General features: G+C 38.4%; 2 protein-coding genes across 6 annotated transcripts in view; both read right to left on the bottom strand.

The window, feature by feature from the left end:
* Positions 1 to 25782, bottom strand: part of LOC127420185 (zinc finger protein 271-like) — a gene marked incomplete at its 5' end in the record, with an annotated part of 180940 nt that overhangs the window by 51117 nt on the left and 104041 nt on the right.
* Positions 1 to 25782, bottom strand: part of LOC127419876 (zinc finger protein OZF-like) — a 200693-nt gene that overhangs the window by 108498 nt on the left and 66413 nt on the right. The window contains exon 4 of one of the 5 annotated variants that reach the window (XM_051661688.1): positions 15568 to 17613. The exons of the other annotated variants lie outside the window; for them this stretch is intronic. Within the exon in view, the coding sequence (XP_051517648.1) occupies positions 16409 to 17613 (1205 nt within the window). The 3' untranslated portion in view covers positions 15568 to 16408. Of the gene's footprint in view, positions 1 to 15567; positions 17614 to 25782 lie in introns of those variants that run through there. 5 annotated transcript variants of the gene reach the window in all.

The following is a 25782-nucleotide window of genomic DNA, read 5'->3' as shown; positions in this document are numbered from 1 at the left end:
GCGGAGCTAGACCATTCAAAACTTTGTACGTAGTTAACAGAATTTTAAAATTAATATGAAATTTAACAGTTAGCCAATGTAACGATGATAAAATGGGGCTAATATGATCATATTTCTTGGTTCTCATCAGCACTCTGACTGCTGCATTTTGAACCAATTTAAGTTTATTTATTGATCTTGCTGGACATCCTCCCAGTAATGCATTACAATAATCTAGTCTTGAGGTCATGAACACATGAATTAGTTATTCGGCATCAGCAACAGAGAGCATGTGTCGTAATTTAGCAATATTTCTTAGGTGGAAGAATGCTGTTCTACAAACATTGGTAATTTGATTTTCAAAGGACAGATTGGTACCAAATATAACACATAAGTTCTTCGCTGTTGAAGACGATGTAACAGTACATCCATCGATAGTCAAATTATATTTTAGTGGCTTATTTTTAGAGGTTTTTGGTCCAATAATTAGTACCTCTGTTTTGTCGGAATTGAGTAGACTGGCCATCCAATCTTTTATCTCATTGATACACTCTGCTAATTTGGAGAATTGTGAAATCTCATCAGGTTTTGAAGAAATATAAAGTTGGGTATCGTTGGCATAACAGTGGAAACATATTCAACGATTCCTGATAATATCTCCCAGGGGAAGCATATACAAGGAGAAAAGCAGAGGCCCTAAAACTGATCCCTGTGGCACTCCATACTTTACTTTTGTTTGGTTTGACAATTTCTCATTTACATAGAAAAAGTGGTAGCGGTCTGCTAAATAGGACCTAAACCATGCTAATGCAACTCCACAAATGCCAACATAATTATCTAGCCTATTCAAGAGAATGGTGTGATCTATCGTGTCGAATGCAGCACTAAGATCTAAAAGCACTAGAAGAGAAATGCAGCCGCGATCAGATGATAACAGCAAGTCATTTGTAACTCTGATAAGTGCAGTCCCTGTACTGTGCTGAGGCCTTAATCCTGACTGAAATTGTTCATATATACTATTTCTCTGTAGAAATGAACATATTTGGGAGGATACTACCTTTTCTAGAATTTTCGACATAAACGGGAGATTTGAAATCGGTCTATAATTAGCCAGTTCTCCAGGATCAAGTTGTGGCTTCTTAATAAGCGGTTTGATCACTGCCATTTTAAAGTTTCTTAGGATATGTCCTAAGGATAGCGAGGAGTTAATAATATTAAGAAGAGGTTCTGAGATTACCGGGAATACCTCTTTTAAGAGCTTTGTTGGTATTGGATCTAACATACATGTTGTGGCTTTTGATGTTTCAATAAGATTTGTTAGCTCTTCATGACCTATGACAGCGAAGGATTGAAGTTGCAAGTGAGGAAAATTATGAGCCACTGTTTTCTGAGGTACTGTGACAGATGATTGCATAATTCCAATTTTATTTCTGATTATTTCAATTTTATCAGTAAAGAAATTCATGAAGTCATTACTCTTGTGCTGTGACAGAATATCTGGTTCTGTTGAGGTTTTATTCCTAACCAATTTAGCCACAGTACTGAATAAACACAGGATTGTTGTGGTTATTTTCTCTGAGTTTGCTAAAATATGCTGACCTTTATTGCCTGTCTGTAGCTACAGACACTATCCTTCCAGGCAAAATGCCTCTAATTTTGTATTCTTCCACTTGCGCTCCATTTTCCGAGCTGCTCTCTTGAGAGTATGAGTGTGATCATTGTACCATGGTGCAGGGCTTTTTTCTTTAATTTTCTTTAATCGAAGGGGGGCAGCTCTACCAAGAGTGTTAGAGATGACTGTATTTATATTTTCTGTTATTACATCAAGTTCTTCTAGACTTTGTGGCTTACTCAGTGTATGAGATAGATCTGGAAGATTATTAGCGAAGCTATCTTTAGTCATCGAAAGAATAGTTCTACCTGAACGATAGCGTGGTGTAGACTGAGTAACATTAGCTGATCGCAGCATACAAGAGACAAGGTAATGATCCTAGATGTCATCACTCTGTGCCAGTATTTCTATAGTATCAACATCAACTCCATATGACAGAATTAAATCTAGTGTATGATTATGGCGATGAGTTGGTCCTGTTATATTTTGTCTGACTCCAAGAGAGTTGAGAATATCAATAAATGCTAATCCCAATGTGTCATTTTCATTATCTATGTGAATGTTGAAGTCACCATCAATTAAAGCTCTATCTACAGTAACTACAAGATCTGATAAAAAATTTGCAAATTCATCAATTAAATCAGAATAAGCCCCGGGCGATCTATATACTGTAGCAAGAGTAAAAGATGAGTTTTTTTATTTGTATTTATATCTATATCTGACGATGTCACATTAAGCATTATTAGTTCAAAAGACTTAAATTTATATCCTGTCCTCTGAGTAACACCAAAACTTTCACTGTAAATTGTAGCAACACCTCCTCCTCGATCCTTCAGACGAGGCTCATATTTATAACAATAACCTGGGGGAGTAGATTCATTTAAACTAATATATTCATCTGGTTTAAGCCAGGTTTCGGTCAAACAGAGCACATCCAAACTATGATCTGTAATAATTTCATTTACAATTAGTGCTTTGGTAAAAAGAGATCTAATGTTTAGTAGCCCTATCTTTATATGATGTTTATCTTTAATTTTTTTGGTTTTGTTCAAGTTTGACCTTAATCAGATTTTTTCTAAATGATTTAATGAGGGTTTTGTGTTTGGTAGTTCGGGCAACAGACACAGTCTCTATATGATATCTAGGTCAGAGTTTCCCAACCTTTTTTCTGCCACAGCACATTTTTTATTACTAAAAAATTATACGGCACACCACTATCCCACATAGGCTAACCATCGTCAATATTTTTCCTTTTCAAGAACTTGTCCATGTTTTCTGTCCATCTTAGTAGCTTGTTTAATTGTAACGTTTGAAATTCGGCTATGCAAAAAAAAACAAAAAACAAAACAAGTCACATAGGTAGGCTATGCTGTGTGAGGTTACAGGTGGTAAGAGCACTAAATGGGTAATGAAAAACAACAAATTTGCTCCTTTTCTAATTTGTAGATTTGTTCTTGCAATGCCACAACAAATTACAGGGATGCAAACTCATGAAGGTTGAAAAAGGTGAGACAATCACTGGTCCATGAACATTTTGCTTTGATAGCAGAAAATAATAAAAGGACTCGTTTATGGTTAGGCATAAGTGTTTTCTTGGTGAATTTAAATTAGTTAAATAACTGGGGTCTCCGATATTCATAAACGATAAGGTAATATTTAATTAAAAGAAATTATTAGACATTCAATGTCTCTTCACAAATTTGGACAGTTTTTAAATATTTCTAGTTGCTTAGTACTCTCAAAGACATTATTGGTGAAGCAAAAACGTGTGTGTGAAAAACACTTTGGTGTAAAGTGGCGTCACTTCATAGACTTCAATGTACTCTGCAGCGCTGATGCGAGTCATGTGAAAGACCCTTAACGTGTATTAATATCAGTCACTTTTGCACATTAATAATTGCTCTTCACAACCACAAAAGTGACCGATTATGGTTTCAAAACGGCGAATTTCTCCGAAAGGTGAGGAGTTTGGATCCCTGAAATTATGTATATTTTTTCATGCATTTATTTATTTTGTGGAATTTTATAATTTTCCACGGCTACTGGAAACACCTGACAATCTTTTACGGCACACTAGTGTGGCAAGACACAGTGGTTGGGAAACACTGATCTAGGTGATACAGTCTCTATGTGTTGTATTTTATGTGACCTGTGTGATGTCTCAAGGCAGCTAGCAGACATTCAGATTAACCAGTTTGTCTGCTTCCTGACCTGGGCCCCAGTTAGTCAAATACTATCATTATTAAGACTATGAGCCAAATTACTAGAGAAGAGAGCGGCACCTTCCCTGGAGGGATGGAGTCCGTCTCTCTTTAGCAGGTCAGGTCTACCCTAAAAACTCTTCCAATTGTCTATAAATCATATGCTATTCTAATTCTACATTCAGATTAAGACTACAAAATATATCTTTTATATGACACTTAACATTCAGACACAGTTGATACAGAACAACATTTTACATAGAACTCACAGAACCACTTGTAAATTACATAAAATGGGATATGCAGACAGCAGTGCATGCAAAGTCTGTCTTGCACCCAATGATAACTACACTCATGCCCTTTGGCTCCATCCTAATATACAGATATTTTGGTTGGAGGTCGTGAGTAGACTTGCAGAGATTGTCAACCTTGGCATAAGTCTTTCCCCCTCTGTTCTTCTCCTGGGTGACACATCTGATATAGAAATAGCCACATTAAATCACTGATATCTGTAGCCATTACAGTTGCAAAGAAGATAATATTGCTTAACTGGAAAGACAGAACAAAGATATCTATAACACACTGGCTCAACTTACTGATAGAACTGATAGAAAATTAACAGCAAGTTTAAGAAATCGAAAGAAAAAAAATACCTAGAGAAAGGAGTCCTCTACTGACTTTAATGTGAGATCTTTGATTGAATTTCCTTCCTACTTTCAAATATACTTTCTAAACAGAACACAGCACGTAACTATGTGCTTTAATAGAATTTCGATCACTGCCTTCGTCTGTCTGTCTTCGTAAGAACTAAGACTAAAAAAATAAAAAATAAATAAACACATTATAAGATTAAGCAAAGACTTTATTCACGCCACCAGACCAAAATGTAAATATATGAGTGTAGAGTGGAGGAGGGCGGGGCCGTGCTGGAACGACGCACGCCCAGTCCCCAATCAGCCTGATGGGGCGCGCGAGAGATAAAGGCGGCCCCGCCCTCCACCGCTCTACAGTGAGTAATATTTACTCAAGTTGATATGGGAAATACTGTATATTTAAAATTAATAATACACTTATAACTAAATTAACTATTTAAAAGAGACAGTTTTTAAATGCATAACATAAGTAAAAAAAAAAACAATAGTTGTTAAACTCCAGATATTCTTGCATAGGTGTTCGCCTCTGTTGCTTTCTGTGTATTCTTCACAATTTAAAGGCAGCTCTTACATTCATACAGACAGGATCATCACAGATGTTTTGTAATTTTATGATGACATCAGATGAGAAGAAAACATGAAAACATTTGTAACTTCTGAATGAGAGAAGTTTATGGTGATGTACCTGTTGTCACATGTACTCGGTCACACATCAGACTCACCGTTGTACAGAAATTAATCGTGGATAAAATATATGTAAATGTCTCAGTTACATTTGCCAATTTTTGTACTGACTTCAGATCGGTGTACACTTTTACTGTAAAGAAAGTGCAAACTTTTAATGTTTTTCTACATTAATGTTTTTTTATGGCTGTTTTTCCATTCACTGCAATAGCTTCATCGATTGTAAACTTTTCTCAATAAATACATGGGCTCCATTCACACGTCAGCTCAATGTAGGCCAAATCAGATTTTTTCACTCTCATGTGACACAGATCTGTTAACTGGATGACAATGTGAACAGTCAAAAGCTCTTTGAATCTGACATTTTCAAATCCGATCTGGGCCACTTTCATGTGAAAACAAATCAGATTCATATCTGATTTTTACCAATGTGTCTTCAGTTTGAACAGCCAGGTCAGATTTAATGTGATTTTCTTTTACATCAGTCTAACTCAACATGGGCACTTGATTTGCCATGTAATACAATGGCAAGAAAAAGATAGTGAGCCATTTCAAATTACCTGCATTTACAGGTGAAGTCAGAAGTTTACATACACTTAGGTTGAAATCATTAAAGCTAATTTTTTAACCACTCCACAGATTTCATATTAGCAAACTATAGTTTTGGCAAGTCATTTAGGACAACTACTTTGTGCATGACATGAGTTATTTTTCCAACAACTGTTTACAGACAGATTGTTTCCCTTTTAATTGACTATATCACAATTCCAGTGGGTCAGAAATTTACATACATAACTGTACCTTTAAGCAGCTTGAAAAATTCCAGATTATTGTCAAGCCTTTAGACAATTGGCCAATTAGCTTCTAATAGGTGTACTGAATTGGAGGTGTACCTGTGGATGTACTTTAAGGACTACCTTCAAACTCAGTGCCTCTTTGCTTGACATCATGGGAAAATCAAAAGAAATCAGCCAACATCTCAGAAAAAAATTGCCCACCTGCCCACATCGCTCGCAAACCTTTTTTTTTTTTTAAAGGGTCAAAATTAACTCTGACTAAATCACATAAATTTGCTGGGAATAAAATACCCAAATACTTAATGCCCTGTTTGGGCCATTGAAAGGCACCCGGCTGAAAAGCCGTTACTGGGCAGTACGCTGTCAGAGCCAAAGCTTCAGGATAGGACCAACTAACTCTGTATCCTGAAAATTTAGAAAAGGAATTGATAATTCTGTGGAAGCAAGGCATAGATCTAGTAAGGTCAGAGATGAATAATAAAATATCATCTGCGTAAAGCAAAAGCTTATGCGCCACACCTTCGGAAAATCATCCTCCTTTCTTATCGCGGCTGCTAATGGTTCCAGGGCAAGACAGAACAATAGTGGGGAAAGAGGGCAACCCTGCCGGGTGCCCCTATCCAGAGTAAAATAATCTGAAATTAATCCATTTGTTTGTACCGCCACTACAGGGTGTCTAAGAAGTAACTTAATCCATCCAATAAAAGTATTTCTGAACCCATATATTTCCAAAATCTTAAAAAGATGATCCCATTCTACCATATCAAACGCCTTTTCGGCATCCAGTAAGACAGCAGTGACCGGATTCTGATCATTTGCCACTGACCACATGATATTGATAAAACGCCTAATGTTATCAGAAGAGCCATGGCCCCGAATAAACCACACCTGATCTATATGTATAAGAGATGTCATAACTTTACTTAATCTGTTAGCCAGAATTTTTGACAAAATATCTAGCTGGATCAGGGAAATTGGATGGTAACTTTTACACTCACTTGGATCTTTGTCTTTTTTAAGAATCAGACTGACCCGGGCTTGTGTCATGGTTGGGGGAAGCTTTCCATTCTTTAATGATTCCATATAAACTTCTAACAAAAGTGGAGCCAGTTCTGTAGCATAAAATCTAAAAAATTCAGCGGCAAAACCATCTGGCCCCGGAGCCTTGCCGGTAGGTAAGGCCTTAATTACCTCGTCAAGCTCCTCCAAGGTTATCTCAGAATCAAGAGAATGTTTTTGCTCAGTCATCAATTTAGGGAGTTCTAATGGTTCCACAATATCTTCATCAGTAGATGAAGACGTAGAACTATAAAGATCAAGATAGAACTCTTTAACGGCATTAGTAATATCAATGGACGAGGTAAAAATTTCACCACCAGCGGATTTCACTGAGGGAATGGTAGAAAAAGACTCTCTCTGCTTTATATATCTAGCCAGAAGCTTCCCTCCTTTGTCCCCCGACTCAAAGTATGACTGTCTTGCCCTGAATAACCAAAGCTCCACTTTCCGCATCAAAATAGTATTATATCTGTATTTCAATCGGGTCAATTCTCTGAGGCCATCAGACGACATTCGGCACTTCAGCTCTGCCTCTGCACTTTTAATGTTCCTTCCAACTCCACGAGTTCTCATGCTTTGGATTTTTTGGTAAACGAAGCATACTGTATGATCCGACCCCTAATAACCGCCTTAAGTGCCTCCCAAGCCACGCCCACAGAAGATACTGAGAACCAGTTGGTCTCCATATAAACACTGATTTCAGTCTTTAACATTTGTTGGAAATCAGGATTTTGCAAAAGGGATACATTAAAGCGCCAACTATATGATTTCTTTTTCTCCATCTGTGGCAACATCTCTAGATGTTTCCAATTAAGCAATCCACAACAGTTGAAATGAGGGACTTGGATATAAAAAAAAATCTAGTCTAGAATAAATCTTATGGACTGATTAAAAAAATGTATAGTCCCTACCAGATGGGTTCAAAAGTCGCCAAATATCTCCAAGACCAAGATTTTTACACATCCTGTGAAGCGTCAGTGTTGCTCTAGGGGGCTTACATACTTTTGCTTCACTATGATCAAGGACTGAGTCCATCAAAAGATTAAAGTCCCCTCCTAATATTATATCATGAGGGGTGCCAGCCGCTTGCAACATTCCTTCAAGATCAATAAAAAAGCCCTGATCATCAACGTTAGGCACGTAAATATTAGTCAAAACCAACATTTGCCCCTGAATTTCTGATAGAACAATAATAATTCTCGCTAATTTATCTTTAATCTGTTTGAGAGATTTTAATTGTAGATGTTTACTTATCAATGTAATGACTCCCCTGCTCTTACTTGAGCCAGCACTAAAGAAAACATGCCCAGCCCATATCTTCCCAAATTTTTCAGCTTCCTTCGAGGAAAGATGTGTTTCTTGAAGAAACACTATATCACATTTCTGACATTTAAAAAAAGAAATAACCTTCCTTCTTTTTATGGGGTGCCCCAACCAATTCACCTTCCACGTGGAGAGAGACAATCCACTCATATTAACTTTTGACATACTGATATAAGAGAAAAAATAAATTGTGTGTCAAAAACAAGATTATACAGACCACATTCCTGCATTAGTGCAACAATCAAACCCCAAACTTCCCCCAAACCAAACAAACAGAAAAAAGAAAAACATGTGCATTAACCCCGCACACAACAGTGCCAGCTGGTGTCAAACCCTCTAAACTCAAAAGATCCATGTGTGCCTACGAGAGCCCCCACGACAACTTTGCCATCGGATTGCTCAAGCCTGGTGCTTCTGCACAAATTTTGTGAGGCAAAATTACATAATTACTTTGTAAAACAAACACCGGTCAATAGGCAGAATAAACAAAAAGAACATGTAGATTCATTCACAGGACTGCCTCAAAGGTGTTCCTCCACAAAACAAATTCCAGCCGATATAAAGCCGTTCAGTTTCTTCGGACAGACAAACAAGTGTTCAGTGAGACGGCTGTTTATAAGTGCAGCAGATGACGTAATCATTCCCATGTCCCGCAAAAATACTCCACAAAACAAACTCCAGCCAACAGGAGGCATAAGCACAAAGAATGAACAGATTCATCCACAACTGTCCCGAAGCAGTGATATTCCACAAAACAAACTCCAGCCGCTAGGCAGAACCAGCACAAAAAGAAACAAAACAGGTGTCCCGGTTCCTCGAATGGTCAAGAGTCAAATTCACTCGGAGGCCACATAAAAAAATACACCATGTCTTAGTCAGTCTCTGAGCCGGCGCTCTGTGAGCTCGCTCTATTTCCAGTTTGTGGCCTGTTATGTCAAGCAGACTCGGGAAGCGCTCGTCTAGGAATTTCACCATATCTCTGCCTTCTTCATGCTCAGGAATTCCAACAATCTGTACATTATTTCGTCAGCTCCTATTTTCCAAATCTTCCAGTTTTTCCAAAATCCTTTCACGTCTATTTTGGTCGCAAGCGGATTAGCAGATAATTCCCTTTTCGATGACTCCAGATAATCGATCCTTTCTCAACATCTGCCACTCTTGTAACCAATTCAGAGAATTTTGTTTCCATAGCCGTAATCGATCGACGTATTACAGCGAGATCTTCCAAGTCAGCAACAACCTTCGTCAGAATCACAGACATGTTGGACAGTTGACGCTGGATTTCTCCCGCTACACCATTCTAACATAGTCCCTGGTCTGCAGGCCCATCAGAGGTTTCAGCTTCAGCACGTAAGTATCTTTTAATGTCTCCAGAGCCCGAGGATTTTGACTTCTTTGCCGTGTTTACCTCAAAGAACAAATATGTAGCTGGGTTTATTGAATCTCACCGGATTATAACATGAAAATAATAAAAAAAAACTAGCAAAGTGCGCAGAGCTCGCCATTTACACGTCTGCTCATTGCATGGCGTCACGTGACCAGCCAACATTTCTCATTCTTAAAATTAAATAGTGATCCTAACTGACATAAGACAGGGAATGCTTTCTACGATTAGATGTCAGGAATTTTGAAAAACTGAGTTTAAATGTATTTGGCCAAAATATATGTGAACTTCTGACTTCAACTGTATGTATAAATTTGTCTTAAAATCTGTTTAGGCCGTCATCTAATTTACAATAATGAACAAACACAATCTATTTTAACTAGTAACACAAATTATTGTATTGTTCTTGTACATATTGAATACATCATTCAACTATTCAAAGTGTAGTTTGGAAAAAGTATGTAAACCCCAAGACTAATGATGTCAACAAACAGATTGATTATCTGGAGTCATCGGAAAGGGAATTATCTGCTAATTCGCCCGCATCCAAAACAGACCTGGAAAAATTGGAAAAATTGGAAGATCTCGAAAATAGGAATCGAAGGAACAATATACGGATTGTTGGAATTCCTGAGCATGAAGAGGGCAGAGATATGGTGAAATTCCTGGACGAGCTCTTCCCGAGTCTGCTCGACATAACAGGCCATAAGCTGGAAATCGAGCGAGCTCACAGAGTCCTTGCTCGCAGATCGGCTGAGGGAGACAGGCCCCGATCAATTCTGGCCAAATTCCTGAGATCATCCGATAAAGATCTCGTGTTGCGCCAGGCGAGAAGCAAAGGAAAGCTTTCTTGGAAGAATTACAATATTTTCTTTTTCCCGGACTTTGTGAATTCGACAAGAGAGAAACGCGGTTCAAGGAATGTAAGAAACTCTTACATCAACGGAAGATCGCTTTTGCACTGATGTTTCCAGCCAGACTTAGAATAGACACCAAAGACGGCCGCAAAGTATTTTTATGCCCCAAGCAGGCACTGTCCTTTATGGAAACTATGGATGAGTAAACCATTGCGTGTTTCTTATGTGAGTGGATTGACTCGCTGTACTTACTCTAACTGTATGAGGAATCTGGGCGCCATTTTTGTTTCTTTCTGCACTGGCTCCGCCTAGCAGCTGGAGTTTGTTTTGTGGCATGACACTTCTCCTTCAAGAAACTTTTGCATTGATGGAAGATCGCTATTACACTGAAGTTCCTGGCCAGATTGAGAATGGACACTATAGATGACCACAAAATATCCACATGCCCACACAAAGGATGTCTTTTATAAAGTTGACGGACTGAGTAAATCATGATGTATTTTTTTTATGCGGCCTCCGAGTGAATTTGACTCTTGATCATCCGAAAAATCGAGATGCCTGTTTTGTTTCTTTTTGTGCTGGTTCCGCCTAGCGGCTGGAGTTTGTTTTGTGGAATAACAGTTCTTCGGGACAGTTGTGGATGAATCTGTTCGTTCCTTGTGCTTATGCCTCCTGTTGGTTGGAGTTTATTTTTGTGGAGTATTTTTGCGGGACACTGGAATGATTACGTCATCTGCTGCGCTCATAACAGCTGGCTGACTGAACACTTGTAACTCTTGTTTGTCTATCCGAGGAAACTGAATGGCTTTATATCAGCTAGAATTTGTTTTGTGGAGGAACACACCTTCAAGTCAGTCCTGTGAATGAATCTACATGTTCTTTTTGTTTATTCTGCCTGTTAGCTGGGGTCTGTTTTACAAAGTATTTTCTGTTATGTAATTTTGCCTTACAAAATCTGTATAGAAACACCGGACTTGAGCAATCCGATGGCAAAGTTGTCGCGGGGACTCTCGTAGACGTACATGGGACTCTTTGAGTTTAGAGGGATTGACGCCGGTTGGCACTGTCGTGTGTGGGGTTGATGTGCATGTTCTTCTTTTTTCTGTTTGTTTAGTTCTGAGGGAAGTTCGGGGTTTGACTGTTACATTGATGTTGAAATGTGGCCTTTGTAATCTTGTTTTTGATGCACAATTTATTTTTTCTCTTATATTAAATGTCAAATGTTAATATGAGTGGATTGTCTTTCTCCACGTGGAATGTGAATGGGTTGGGGCACCCCATAAAAAGAAATATGATATAGTGTTTCTTCAAGAAACTCATCTTTCCTCACAGGAAGCTGAAAAATTTTAGAAGATATGGGGTGGACATGTTTTTTTTAGTGCTGGCTCAAGTAAGAGCAGGGGGGTCATTATATTGGTAAATAAACATCTACAATTAAAATTTCTCAAACAGATTAAAGATAAATCAGGAAGAGTCATTATTGTTTTAGCAGAAATTCAGGGGCAAAAGTTGATTTTGGCTAATATTTATGCACCTAACACTGATGATAAGGGCTTTTTTATAGATCTTGAAGGGATGTTGCAATCCACTGACACCCCTCATTATATGATATTGGGAGGAGATTTTAATCTTTTGATGGACTCAGTCCTTGATCATAGTGAAGCAAAAGTGTGTAAGCCCCCAAGAGCAACACTGGAGCTTCACAGGATGTGTAAAAATCTTGGTCTCGCAGATGTTTGGTGACTTTTGAACCCATCTGGTAGGGACTATACATTCTTTACATCAGTCGATAAGATTTATTCTAGAATATAATTTTAAAAAGTCCCTCATTTCATCTGTTGTCAATTTCTCAATTGGAAACATTTTAGTCTCAGATCACACCTTGGTGAGTTTAGAGGTGTTGCCACATATATAGAAAAAGAAATTATACAGCTGGCGCTTTAATGAATCCCTTTTGCAAAATCCTGATTTCCAACAAATGCTAAAGACTGAATTCAGTGTCTATATGGAGACCAACTGGTCCTCATTATCATCACTGGGAGTGGCTTGGGAGGCACTTAGGGTGGTTCTTAGGGGCAGGATCATACAGTATGCCTCATTCACCAAAAAAGCCAGAGAACTCATGGAATTGGAAGGGAATCTTAAAAGTGCAGAGGCAGAGCTGAAGCGCCGAATGTCATCTAATGGCCTCAGAGAATTGACCCATTTGAAATACAGATATAATACTATTTTGTCGCGGAAAGTTGAGTTTCGGTTATTCAAGGCAAGACTTCATATTTTGAGTCAGGGGACAAAGCAGGGAAGCTTTTGGCTAGATATATAAAGCAGAGAGCCTTTTTCTACCATTCCTTCAGTGAAATCTGCTGGTGGTGAAATTTTTACCTCAGCCATTGATATTAATAATGCCTGTAAAGAGTTCTATCTTGATCTTTATAGTTCCACGTCTTCGTTTACTGATGAAGTGATTCGAAATTTTGTGGAACCATTAGAACTTCCTAAACTGATGACTGAGCAAAAAAACTCTCTTGAATCTGAGATAACCTTGGAGGAACTTGACGAGGTAATTAAGGCCCTGCCTACAGGCAAGTCTCCGGGGCCAGATGGCTTTGCCGCTGAATTTTTTAGACCTTATGCTACAGAACTGGCTCCGCTTTTGTTAGAAGTTTATTCGGAATCATTAACCCTCAGGGGTCGATGGACGCGTAAGTGCATCCTACTGGATTTTTCCCTCATAACAGCGGAAACAACTTAAAATACATTTTTGGGCATACAGATAAGTGTAAGACATCATTAGAAACTATAAAGGGTCTACATTTATTTGTGTACACGCACAATAACAACAAAACCTTGTGCTTTTGTAAAATAAAGAAAATAAACAGGGTGTGCTTTCAGCCGTCTCTGTCTCTGTGAGCATCTTTCTGAAACACGTCACAAAATTGAACTGAAACTCCGTGAATACTTAAAACACAAACATGAAACATGTCAAAAGAAAGCTTAAAATGTCTACTTGTAAATAAAACAATTCAAATTTAAAACAAATATTCTCCTGCAATGTAATTTGTATGAAACAGTGTGATGTACAGTTTCTCCTGGCTCAGCTAATTATTGCTAATGTGATCACACCCACCAGCAGAGCACGCTATTCATATGGTAATGTCGATCTACGCAAATGGTAAACGCCCCCAACAGTGCCTTAAAAAACATCCAGTTCATTCAGACCCCAGAGGGTTAACTAAAACACAACTCCAAATGACATTGGTTATATCTCCGTCCTCTGATTGGCATCGCCAGCAGGTGGGTGTGTCTTTAAGACCAAGCCAATACAATTTAGAGGGGGTCCAATAGAACCAATGTAAAATCTTGAATTGTATAAGGTGCACCCTTGCATCTCTTGATGCAGTTTTTATGTTTTTTAAAATCCTAGCCTATTCTCCCTCTTCCAATTCCAAGTTTAAGTCTTTCTCCCATAATCTCTTGAGAGTGGTTGAGACTCCGTCCCCCAGACTCTGAATTAATAAGGAGTAATACACTGATGCCTCATGGCCTTTTCCAAAAGCAGAAATCACCTCTCCCAGAGTATCTGCTGCTTTAGGGGGTGTATGCTATTGCCAAAAATAGTACAGAGCAAGTGGCGTAGCTGAAGATACCTAAAAAACTGAGATCTGGGGATCCCAAAGTATTGAACCAAATTTTCAAAGGATCTCATCACACCACTCTCATAAAGATCACCGAGTGTATTAATCCCCCTCACAATCCACTCTGACCAACAAAAAGGGGACTTATTAATGCATAGTTTGGGGTTTAGCCATAGGCTCGAGGCAACAATTTGATAAATATCTGAATTAAACACTCTGGACACTTTATCCATACTGAGTGCAAATGTAAAACAACAGGGTGTGATTTAACTTCTCTGGTTAGATTGACAGAAAGGCTTTGCAATGGCAAAATAGGGGCAAGAACTTCTTGTTCAATGCAGAACCAGGGAGGGGCTCTTTCAGGTGGAAGCGACCAATGGGCCAAATGTCTGAGACCGAACACATAATAATAAAACAAAATCTTGGGTAGGCCTAGCCCACCTTTGTCAATCGGCCTATGCAGCTTACTAAAATGTAATCTGGGGCGCTTACCACTCCAAATAAAAGACTTCACTATGCTCTCAAATTGCTTGAAATAAGAGAGGGGGACATCTACCGGGAGAGACTGTAGCAGGTAGTTAAATTTTGGAATACAATTAATTTTAATAACATTAACCTTCCCAATCATAGATAAATGTAATGAAGCCCACCTGTCTACATCGCTTGAAAACCTTTTTATTAAAGGGTCAAAATTAACTAACTAAATCAGACAAATTTGTTGGGAATAAAATACCCAAATACTTAATGCCCTGTTTGGGCCACTGGAAGGTGCCTGGCTGGAAGGCCGTTACTGGACAGTACACTGTCAGACTTTGACTTTGTATCCTGAGAATTTGGAAAAGGAATTAATAATTCTGTAGAGGCAAGGCACAGATTTAGCAGGGTCAAAGACAAATAATAAAATATCATCTGCATAAAGCAGAAGCTTATGCGCCACGCCTCCCGCCACCACCCCTGGAAAATGATCCTTCTTTCTTATTGCGGCTGTGGCTGGCAGGTCTGGAAATAGTCCAACTAGTAAAATACGTACATGTTTATATAAAATTGCATGTCAACTAATGTAAGTAAAGACTTACTCATCCGAAATTGTATCCTCGGCTGGATCAAGTCGCTCTTCAAAATGCAAACGTTCATCGGAGTCCCGCTCTTCTTCTGAGGAAAATGCGAACTCTTCCTCAACTGTATAGCATGCCATCTTCCAAACGCACAGGAAAGTGAATGAATCTGATGATGAACTTGATGCTTTTTAAGGCATTGTTGGGGGCATTTACCATTTGCATAGATCGCCTCAGTACATTACCGTATGAATAGCGCGCTCTGCTGGTGGGTGGGATCACATTAGAGATAATTAGCTGAGCCAGGAGAAACTGTACATCTCTTTATTTCACACAGATTACATTGCAGGAGAATATTTGTTTTAAATTTGAATTGTTTTATTTAAAAGTAGACATTTTAAGCATTATTTAGACATATGTTTCATGTTTGTGTGATTAGTATTCACTGAGTTTATTTATCTGTATGCCCAAAAATGACTGTGTATTTTAAGTTGTTTCCGCTGTCGTTTCTGCTGTTATGCGTCCGTGGACCCCAGAGGGTTAAAGGTGCAGAGTCTGATGTGCGATGTAGGCATTCAGGTATCATTTTGCCCCAGACTCTGTATCTTGGGTGATGGGGTAGTCATTGACATTGAAAGTAGGCACATAAAGAGCTGGGTTTTAACCAGTGTCATGATCAGCAGGCAGATCATTTTGAGGGGCTGGAGGTTGGATGGAGCGCCCTCTTTTCAGGAGTGGTGCTTGGAGATGGGAAGGGTAGCAGTCTTTGAGGAAGTAGCATTCAGAGGAACGGGGAAGTATAAAGTGTTTGTGGAGAAATGGGGTGAGTATTTGACATTTGTGGATGTGTGATTATTGTTGTTGTGTTTTTTTATTTATCTATTTATTTGTTTTGTTTTTTGTGCATGTGTGTGTCTGTCATTTGGGACCACTGTTATGTTGTTGGGGTTAGGGTGGGATTGGGAGGGATAATATTTGGGGTTAAGTTTGATTCTATGTATATATGTTTTGTTTTATGAGGTACATATATGTGAATTAATAAAAATTGTTAATCGGAAAAATGTTCTTTGTTAATATCTTTGATGAAGCTGCTCTATTGGGAGGAATTCCATCTGTAGGTTTATCCGAATTTAAAACAATTTACTTGATATCCCCTTATCACAATTTACTTAATGCTTTTTTGAAACTTTTCCCACATGAAAAGCAGTCATCTGTTTCTCTACAGTATAAATTCTCTCATGTGCATTCAGGTCTTTTGACTGAGTGAAACTCTTTTCACAGTGTGAGCACTTGTAAGGTTTTTCTCCAGTATGAATTCTCTCGTGTTTTTTCAGGTTTTGTGACTGAGTGAAACTCTTTTCACAGTGTGAGCACTTGTAAGGTTTTTCTCCAGTATGAATTCTCTCATGTGTTTTCAGGTTTTGTGACTGAGTGAAACTCTTTTCACAGTGTGAGCACTTGTAAGGTTTTTCTCCAGTATGGATTTTCTCATGTGTTTTCAGATTATATGATTTAGTGAAACTCTTTTCACAGTGTGAGCACTTGTAAGGTTTTTCTCCAGTATGAATTCTCTCGTGTGTTTTCAGGTTTTCTGACTGAGTGAAACTCTTTTCACAGTGTGAGCACTTGTATGGCTTTTCTCCAGTATGAATTATCTTGTGTTTTTTCAGCTGTTCTAACTGAGTGAAACTCTTTTCACAGTGTGAGCACTTGTAAGGTTTTTCTCCAGAATGAATTATTTGGTGCCGTTTCAAAACAGTGACTCTAGTAAAGGTCTTCCCACATTCAAAGCACATATGAACTCCGGAAAAGGTATGAATTTTCTGGTGCTCTTTAAAATAGGACAATTGTGCAAAACATTTTCCACAAAAAGAGCACTTGTAAAGCTTCTCATTTGTGTGCATTTTTAGGTGTTTTCTTAGGTCTGAATCCTCAACAAATGCTTTACAACGGTTATCATATTCAAATGGCTTTTCTCTGCTACAGTGATGTTGGACATGATTTTTGAGAGAAACTGCATATGCAAAACATTTTCCACACTGATGGCACGTGAAAGGCTTCTCTCCAGTGTGAATTCTCATGTGTACATTAAGATTGCCTTTCACGGTGAAACCTTTCCCACACTGATGGCACGTGTAAGGTCTCTCTCCAGTGTGAATTCTCATGTGTACATTAAGATATCTTTTACATGTGAAATTCTTTTCACACTGAGAGTAGGTAAGAGATTTCTTTGGTGCTCTTCTTTGAGGATTGTTTGGTGAGAAATTATTTTCAGTCTTTGAGCAACTCAAAGATTTTTCTCCAGTTGTGAAATCATGATGTTTCTCCTCTGCTTCATTCAGCTCTTGACGTTCCTCTTTCACTTCCATCAGCTCTACAATGAACAAAGTAAATGAACAAAAATCAGTTCAAGAGGGACACATGTATTTATTTGTGATTTTTGCTGTGCAAGGTCCATAGATTCATACTAGAGGTGTCAATCAGATGTCAAATAAAATGTTTATATCAAAATTACATGACATGCCCAGTAGCCCATTGCACGAAGCTAATTGAACAAACTCAAGAGTTTCAGAGTAAGTTTCAGGTTGAAAAAACCAGATGGAGCCAAACCGGTTTAGATTGGGTTCAGCACTCTTAAGAAGCTCAGTACAAATGTTCTGTCAACTCAGAGTTTGATCCTGAGTTCGTGGTTAACACTGAAGCTTGTGCACATGAATGAGTGATGTTTGCTACAAACATCCAATGGGTGAAGCTTGGAAAGATTGGGCGCGATTTACTTCTCGCGAGACATTCAGCATGATTTACATCTCCATTGAAGATCAAGAAATAATTATGAAAATATGTATAATACTTAGCATCAGCATCAGTTTGCGATCTGTTTACCCAGAATAAAACCTGCTCCGGAACAGGTTAGCCATGTGGCTTAAGTTGATATGGTGATGAACACAGGTAAAAACTGTCCCAACTTCTTCAGCCTACCTGGGTAGCTACTGAAACCAGCTTTGTGCAACAAGCCACAGGGGCGTCACTAGGGCAAAACATTTGGGGCTTCAACCCTCAATGATGAGTCGAGCCCCAAAGGTTTTTATGCTCTGAACTAGCCAGGTGTTGAGTATAACTGAGGCAGGAGTTAAATAAATGTTGGTTATTAAAATGAAATGATATTAACCTTGAACGATCTATCAATGTACAAAATCTATGAATCAAACTTACTCAGACTGACAAAAACTTCTGCAGCAGTTCTCACTGCATCATGCCATTTACAAGATGAACAAACCATCAATGTATGAATTAAACACACTCAGAGTGCCAACCATTTCTTTTCCGTGCATCGTTTTTATTATATCCATGTGTATGTTACAGACAAATCATACAAAACAGTGCTAATGCTCACAGAAACTTTAACTGTTCTGTATTGCCTGCACTGGACTAGGAAACAGATGACATGAGCTCCACTGACACATCTTCTCTCGTATTGGTTGTCGCTGCAAAACGTCGCTCATAATTTGCATAAAGCTAAACTCGCTGGATACACCCTCATTTGGTTGCCAGAGGTCGTTGTCCTATGTCGCTGGAAACTGACAGCGCTCATTAAAAATTAATTATATGAAATCACTTTGTCGCTGCATGTGTGTACAAGGCTTAAGATAGCTCAGAGCAAATCACTCGCAACAAGCGTCCCTCGAAATCGCAGAACCAGCTTACACCACAAAACATATGTGGTCCATCTAAATTCTACAGAGAATATTCTGCTGAGAGTTTAAAGCAGAAGTCAAACCTCCAACAGCTAGACAGCCCAGACATTATTAATAGAACTGATGAGGAAAAGAGACAACAATGTTCCATGATGAAAATTAAAACCTTCGAAAGATTGACATACTGTTTATTGCATTATTGTGGCAGATGAGTTAAGCATTGATCAGACAATACAAAAAGTGTCAATATGTTGTTCGTTTTATTCCCATTTCATTGAAAAAGCCTACAGTTTACAGCAGGGCTGGGTGTTGATACAGATTTCCCAATTCGATTCCGATTCAATATCGATACATTTCTGTTACAATGTCCTTTTTGCTTATATATGAACGAAATTCTCTCTCAACTAAATTTAAAGGAACCTCCTAGGTAACCCTTGTAGGAACAACTCGAAAATATTAATTTTATAAATGAAATTTTATCATTAGATTTTCATCAAATTGGTCACATTGAAGCTTTTCAATCATGTTCAAATTCAGTCTATTCCATCAATGAATGTCTTGAAACTGCATATATTATGTTGCATTTATATTTTTGTTACATGTTTATAGTTTACTTCACTTGTACTATTTACAAGTATTTACATTGAAATGTAGAACACGTGCTAAATCCATTTTGTTGTTCTTCTGACTTGTGAGACTTCAACAGTGCTTATTTCATTTAGATTTTTACATTCATTACTTGGACTTGTTAAAGATTAATACTATAATTTGGGTTGTCATGATTTTATTTTTTATTTTGTTTATTTTTTAGGGCTTTCACAATTATTCGGATTATTTTGTCATACTTCTTAAGGTATGTGTACTCCATACACCTTCAGTAATTTAATACAAATGAACTTGGAATCATATTATAAAATAATCTTTTAGGTCAACATTAGTCTTGGTCCATTTTACATTTACACTGTTCATTTTAGAACTGAATAGCTATTAGGGGTGTAATGGTTCTTGGAAAAAAAACGAACCATACAGTTCGCCAACCACAGTTCGGTAAGCACTGGCACTGCGGCCGGGGTCTGGGCCATAGGTGAGCCGAAATAGCACACACTCACTTTCATTTTTAAGCAGACACTCTGACAGACATGAAACAATAACTAAAGCGCTTGGGGTGTTCATTGCCATATGTGGGATTTCCACGTATTATTAAAATACTCGAGCAGCATCATCACAACATCCCTTCTTGTATCCATTTTAATAGCAAGTTTATTCCTTTATTCCTTCTACAGTGATGTACAGATTCCAAAATGTTGAATATGTTAAGTCTAAAATGCACTTTATGTTGATGCATATAGCATTAAAGTCCAAGTATTCATTTTAAATGTTGATTATTATGTATGAAAATTAACCATGGTTTTACTATAGTAATATTGTAGTAACCATGAACCAGAAGTAACCATCTGAGCAGAAGTCATGGTTTAGATACAATTAACCATGGTTTTATAACAGTAATACTGTAGTTTCTACATAGTGACCATGATTTTACTATATATTGTAACTATGTCAGTAACCATGTTAATTTTTTGGTTACTATGATTTTACTACAAATGCCATGGTTAAACTATGGTTACTGTTGTAAAACCATGATTTTTATTAAGGGCAAACCTGTTGAAGTGTTTACCAAATAGAGTATTCTTTGGATTTGGCAGTAATCCACCGAAACCGTGACCTTAAAACCGTGATACAAACCGAACCGTGAGAAATTAGAAATGTTACACCCCTAACAGCTATTATTATATTATATAATATTAAGGATAGGACGATGTATCCTATTTCGATATGGAATTAATTTAATAGAGAATGCTTAATATTTATATTTTGGTGTCACGTGTGCTGCGCTGATTTTAGTTCCACTCTATCCCATTCTGCACTAAGGCTGTTGTGGTGGCAATTTTTTTACAACCTTTCAAAAGCAACAACATGCATGCTAGATCCAATACCTACTAAGCTCCTTAAAGAGGTGTTTCCTTTAATCTCAGAACCTCTTCTCTTTTTTTCAGATTTTCTCCCCAATTTGGCATGCCCAATTCCCAATGCGTACTAGGTCCACGTGGTGGCATAGTGACTTGGTGGCGGAGGACGAATCTCAGTTGCCTCCGCGTCTGAGACTGACAATTCGCGCATCTTATCATGTGGCTTTTTGAGTGCATTACTGCGGAGACTTGGCGTGTGTGGAGGTTTTCACGCTATTCTCCGCGGCATCCACGCACAACTCACCACGTGCCCCACCGAGAGCGAGAACCACATTATAGCAACCACGAGGAGGTTAACCCACACAAATAAAGTAACTATGTATAGGATAGTTGTTCCCTTTTGATTTCTTTAAATGTTTAAGCCTTTAGGTAAACTTGCAGACAGCTTTTTACAGAAAGAAGAGTCAATGTTGTTCCACTCAATGTTGATGGCTTCAAACATTGGATGAGTAGTTGAAAAATGTTTCCCATTCAAATCTGGACTCTGACCAGGCCAAATCATGAGCCTTATGGGCTTGTTCTCAAGCCACATCTTGGTGGTCTTTGCAGTGTGGGCAGAAGCATTGTCTTGTTGAAAAATAACATCTGATATTTCCTCTTTAGAAAACAACTTCTTAATTGTGGGACGCAAGCCATTCGGCAATATTTGCCTACTCCAAATCATTAATTGACTTTCACACTGAAGCAGCTCACCAGTACAACCAGCTGAAAAGGCTTACCACACCATGACACCTCTTCCTCCATGCTTCACTGTGGTAGAAATGCATTCACTATTGCATTTCTCACCGAATCTTCAAAGACATTGCTCTGGAGCATCACCATGCAAGACAAATTGTGATTCATCACCCCACACAACTCTGCCGAATCACTGAATCAAAATTTCCATATTTCCAACTTAATTTGGTCTTTGATGTTTTTCTGAGACAGCAATGGGTTTTTAACACATCTTCTAGACACAAAACCTGCATTAGGTAACCTTCTGGTTATTTTTCTTCTCTAAATAGTCTTGTTTTCTGAGGTCTTGAATTCTGCTGACAGTTTTTGTAAGCTTTTTTCCCCATCTTTGATATCTGTACATTTCAGCAGGTGGTCATGCCTGCATGAATAGGCTTTAGGCCTTCCATATCCGTTCTTACTGGCTACATCACCTGTTGTTTCAAAGCGCTGACCTATACTCTTAATAGAAAAACAGGGATCTTCTCTGCCTTTCCGGTCTTGTAAACTTCAGAATAGCTACATTTGGCCTGACACAGACCGGCTATGCGGTTTCTAACAGCAACGTGATATTTTGCATTTTTGTGGAGCAGATTTTCTCACTCTTTTTACCTTGGCACACACAGCACTGCATATTGAAGATATCCTACTGCTCTATCATGCCTGGTTCCATTTATGAGCTTGTTATCAGGCCTTTGACGGGCTGCATCAGGTATGGCAGATCACCATCTAATGACTAATCTTAAAAAATAAATAAATAAATAAATAAATAAATAAAACCATCCCAGAATATATTTTTGGGAAATGTTGTACCCCGAGACATTTGTTATTTCGAATTTTATATCAAACATTTTATTCATTATCATGATTTTAACTTTGCATACAAGAAGTTGTAAATGGTGGCACAGAAGTGCACCAGGAGTGCATTTGTTAAACTCTTGCTAATTTCCTGACCAAGAGACCATTAAAAGCTTAATGTTTTGCCAATGAAATTTCCCAATTCTCCAAGTTAGCAGAGTGTATCAATGATATCAAAGATTGGATGGCTAGAAATGTCCTACTACATTCCGACAAAACAGAGGTACAAATTATTGGACCAAAAACCAGTAAAAATAAGCTGCTTAAAAAATTATTTGTCTTTCGATGGATGTACTGTCACGTCGTCTTCTACAGTGAAGAACGTGTTATATTTGATAGCAAACTGTCCTTTGAAAATCACATTTCCAATATTTGTAGAACAACATTCTTCCATCTCAGAAATATTGCTAAGTTATGACACATGCTCTCTGATGCTGAAAAACAAATTCATGTGTTCATGACCTCAAGACTTGATTACTGTAATGCATTACTGGGACGATGTCTTCAAGAAATAAACTTAAATTGGTTCAAAATGCAGCAGCTATAGAGCAGACTAGAACCAAGAAATATGATCACATTAAACCCATTTTATCATCGCTACATTGGCTACCTGTTACATTTTGTATTAATTTAAAAATTCCAAAGTATTTCAACAAACTTGAATGTGATGGATCTATCACGCTATAATCCATCACATTCACAACAATCACAAAATTCTGGCCTGTTAATAATACCTAGAATATCAAAATCCACAACAGGTACATCCTTTTCTTATTTGGCTCCTAAACTATGGAATAGTGTTCCTAGCATTTTTCGGGACTCGGATACACTCAGTTTACGTCTAGATTAAAGGCTCCAATATACTTCCAGAGAAGTTGTTCTTTGTTCTTCGTTCAGGGGTAAAAAGAAGTTCTAAACAGCCAAGGAATGGTATACTATTTGCGAACATTCAGACACCGGCCACACCACTTTGGGAGGCATTTACAGGAGCATTTAAATATGAGAACGCTACATGTAAAACCTTAAAAATGTGTTATCAATGACTTTGTGCCTCATTCTACGAGCAGAATTCCCACAAGATCAGTAAAAGACGCTGTTTTAACCACTTGATGATGACTTGCAGTAATATATAAACTCCGCAAAAAAAAGAAACTTTTTTCAGGATACTGTATTTTAAAAATAATTTTATAAAATCCAAATAAACTCAAGAGATATTTATTGGAAAGGGTTTAAACAATGTTTTCCATGCTTGTTCAATGAACCATAAACAATTAATGCACATGCACCTGTGGAACGGTCATTAAAAACATTAACTGTTTACAGATGATAGGGAATTAAGGTCACAGTTAAAATAACTTAAGACACTAAAGAGACTTTTCTACTGACTCTGAAAAACACCAGAAGAAAGATGCCTAGGGTGCCTGCTCACCTGCGTGAACGTGCCATAGGCATGCTGCAGGGGGGCATAAGGACTGCAGATGTGGCCAGGGCAATAAACTGCAATGTCTGTACTGTGAGACGCCTAAGACAGTGCTACAGGGAGACAGGAATGACAGCTGATCATCCTCGCAGTGGCACGACCACGTGTTACAACACCTGCACGAGATCAGTACATCCGAACATCACACCTGCGGGACAGGTACAGGATGGCAACAACAACTGCCCGAGTTACACCAGGAATGCACAATCCCTCCTTCAGTGCTCAGACTGTCCGCAGAGACAGGACTGAGGGCTTGTAGGCCTGTTGGCAAGTCCTTACCAAACATCACTGGCAACAATGATGTTTGGGGGCACAAACCCACCTTCGCTGGACCAAACAGGACTGGCGAAAAGTCCTATTCACTGACAAGTCATGGTTATGTCTCACTAGGGGTGATGGTCGGACTCGCGTTTTTTGTCAAAGGAATGAATGTTACACCAAGGCCTGCACTCTGGAGCGGGATTCATTCGGAGGTGGAGGGTCTGTCATGGTCTGGGCCGGTATGTCACAGCATCATCGGACTGAGCATGTTGTCATTGCAGGCAATCTCAATGCTGTGTGTTACAGGGAAGACATACTCCTCCCTCATGAGGTACCTTTCCTGCAGGCTCATCCCGACATAACCCTCCAGCATGACAATGCCACCAGCCATACTGCTCGTTCTGTGCGTGATTCCTGCAAGACAGGAATGTCAGTGTTCTGCCATGGCCAGCAAAGAGCCCGGACCTCAATCCCATTGAGCAGTCTGGGACCTGTTGGGATTGAAGGGTGAGGGCTAGGGCCATTCCCCCCAGAAATGTCCAGGAACTTGAAAATGCCTTGGTGGAAGAGAGGGGTAACATCTCACAGCAAGAACTGGCAAATCTGGTGCAGTCCATGAGGAGGAGATGCACTGCAGTACTTAACACAGCTGGTGTCCACACCAGATACTGACTGTTACTTTTTATATTGACCCCCCCCCCCCCCTTTGTTCAGGGACTCATTATTCTATTTCTGTTCGTCATTTGTCAGTGAAACTTGTTCAGTTTATGTTTCAGTTGTTGAATCTTTTTATGTTCATACAAATATTTACACATGTTAAGTTTGCTGGAAATAAAAGCAGTTGAATGTGAGAGGATGTTTCTTTTTTTGCTGAGTTTATATGCGTAGAAAATGTTTAAGTTTCTTGATTACATTTTGAATTCATAACACTAATGCACTAACACGCTATACACTGCCATAATCTGTGCCGATTACACTCTATTATTGTAATATATGATAACATACTACTGCAAAGACAGATGCATAAAAGAGTGTTCAATGGTTAATTCACCCAAAAATGAAAATCCTCTCGTGATTTACTTATCATTAAGCCTTCCCAGGCTGTGGACGACATGGACCAATGGCAGTAAGAAGGTGCTTAGCAGCTGGTTAGAAGTTTTCCTAAACTTTTGTTCAGACGAGCTGTTATGAACCACCAAAATGAACTCAAAAACACCTTTTTTGGCCAGATTTGGCTCTAAATGCCATCACACCATTTGTTTGTTTGTTTATTCGATTTTGTATGAAGTATATTGTGGCCGTAAGTGTATTATCTGAAAAATAAATTAAAATTGTCTATCGACTGGTGAACTATCCTTTAAAAGACATGATTTTAAAAAGAACAAATTAAGGCTTTAAGCGAGACCCTAATCCAGAGTCACTGTTCCTGCAGAACTGTTTTGACTTTGGAAAAATTAAAATAAAAAGATGTACCTTAAAAGACAACTGAGCACTTCTAAACTGACAAA

Source organism: Myxocyprinus asiaticus, chromosome 29 (assembly GCF_019703515.2).
Source record: "Myxocyprinus asiaticus isolate MX2 ecotype Aquarium Trade chromosome 29, UBuf_Myxa_2, whole genome shotgun sequence".
NCBI lineage: Eukaryota > Metazoa > Chordata > Actinopteri > Cypriniformes > Catostomidae > Myxocyprinus > Myxocyprinus asiaticus.
The sequence above is the reverse complement of the archived record's forward strand: the minus strand, read 5'-3'. Positions and strand labels throughout refer to the sequence as shown.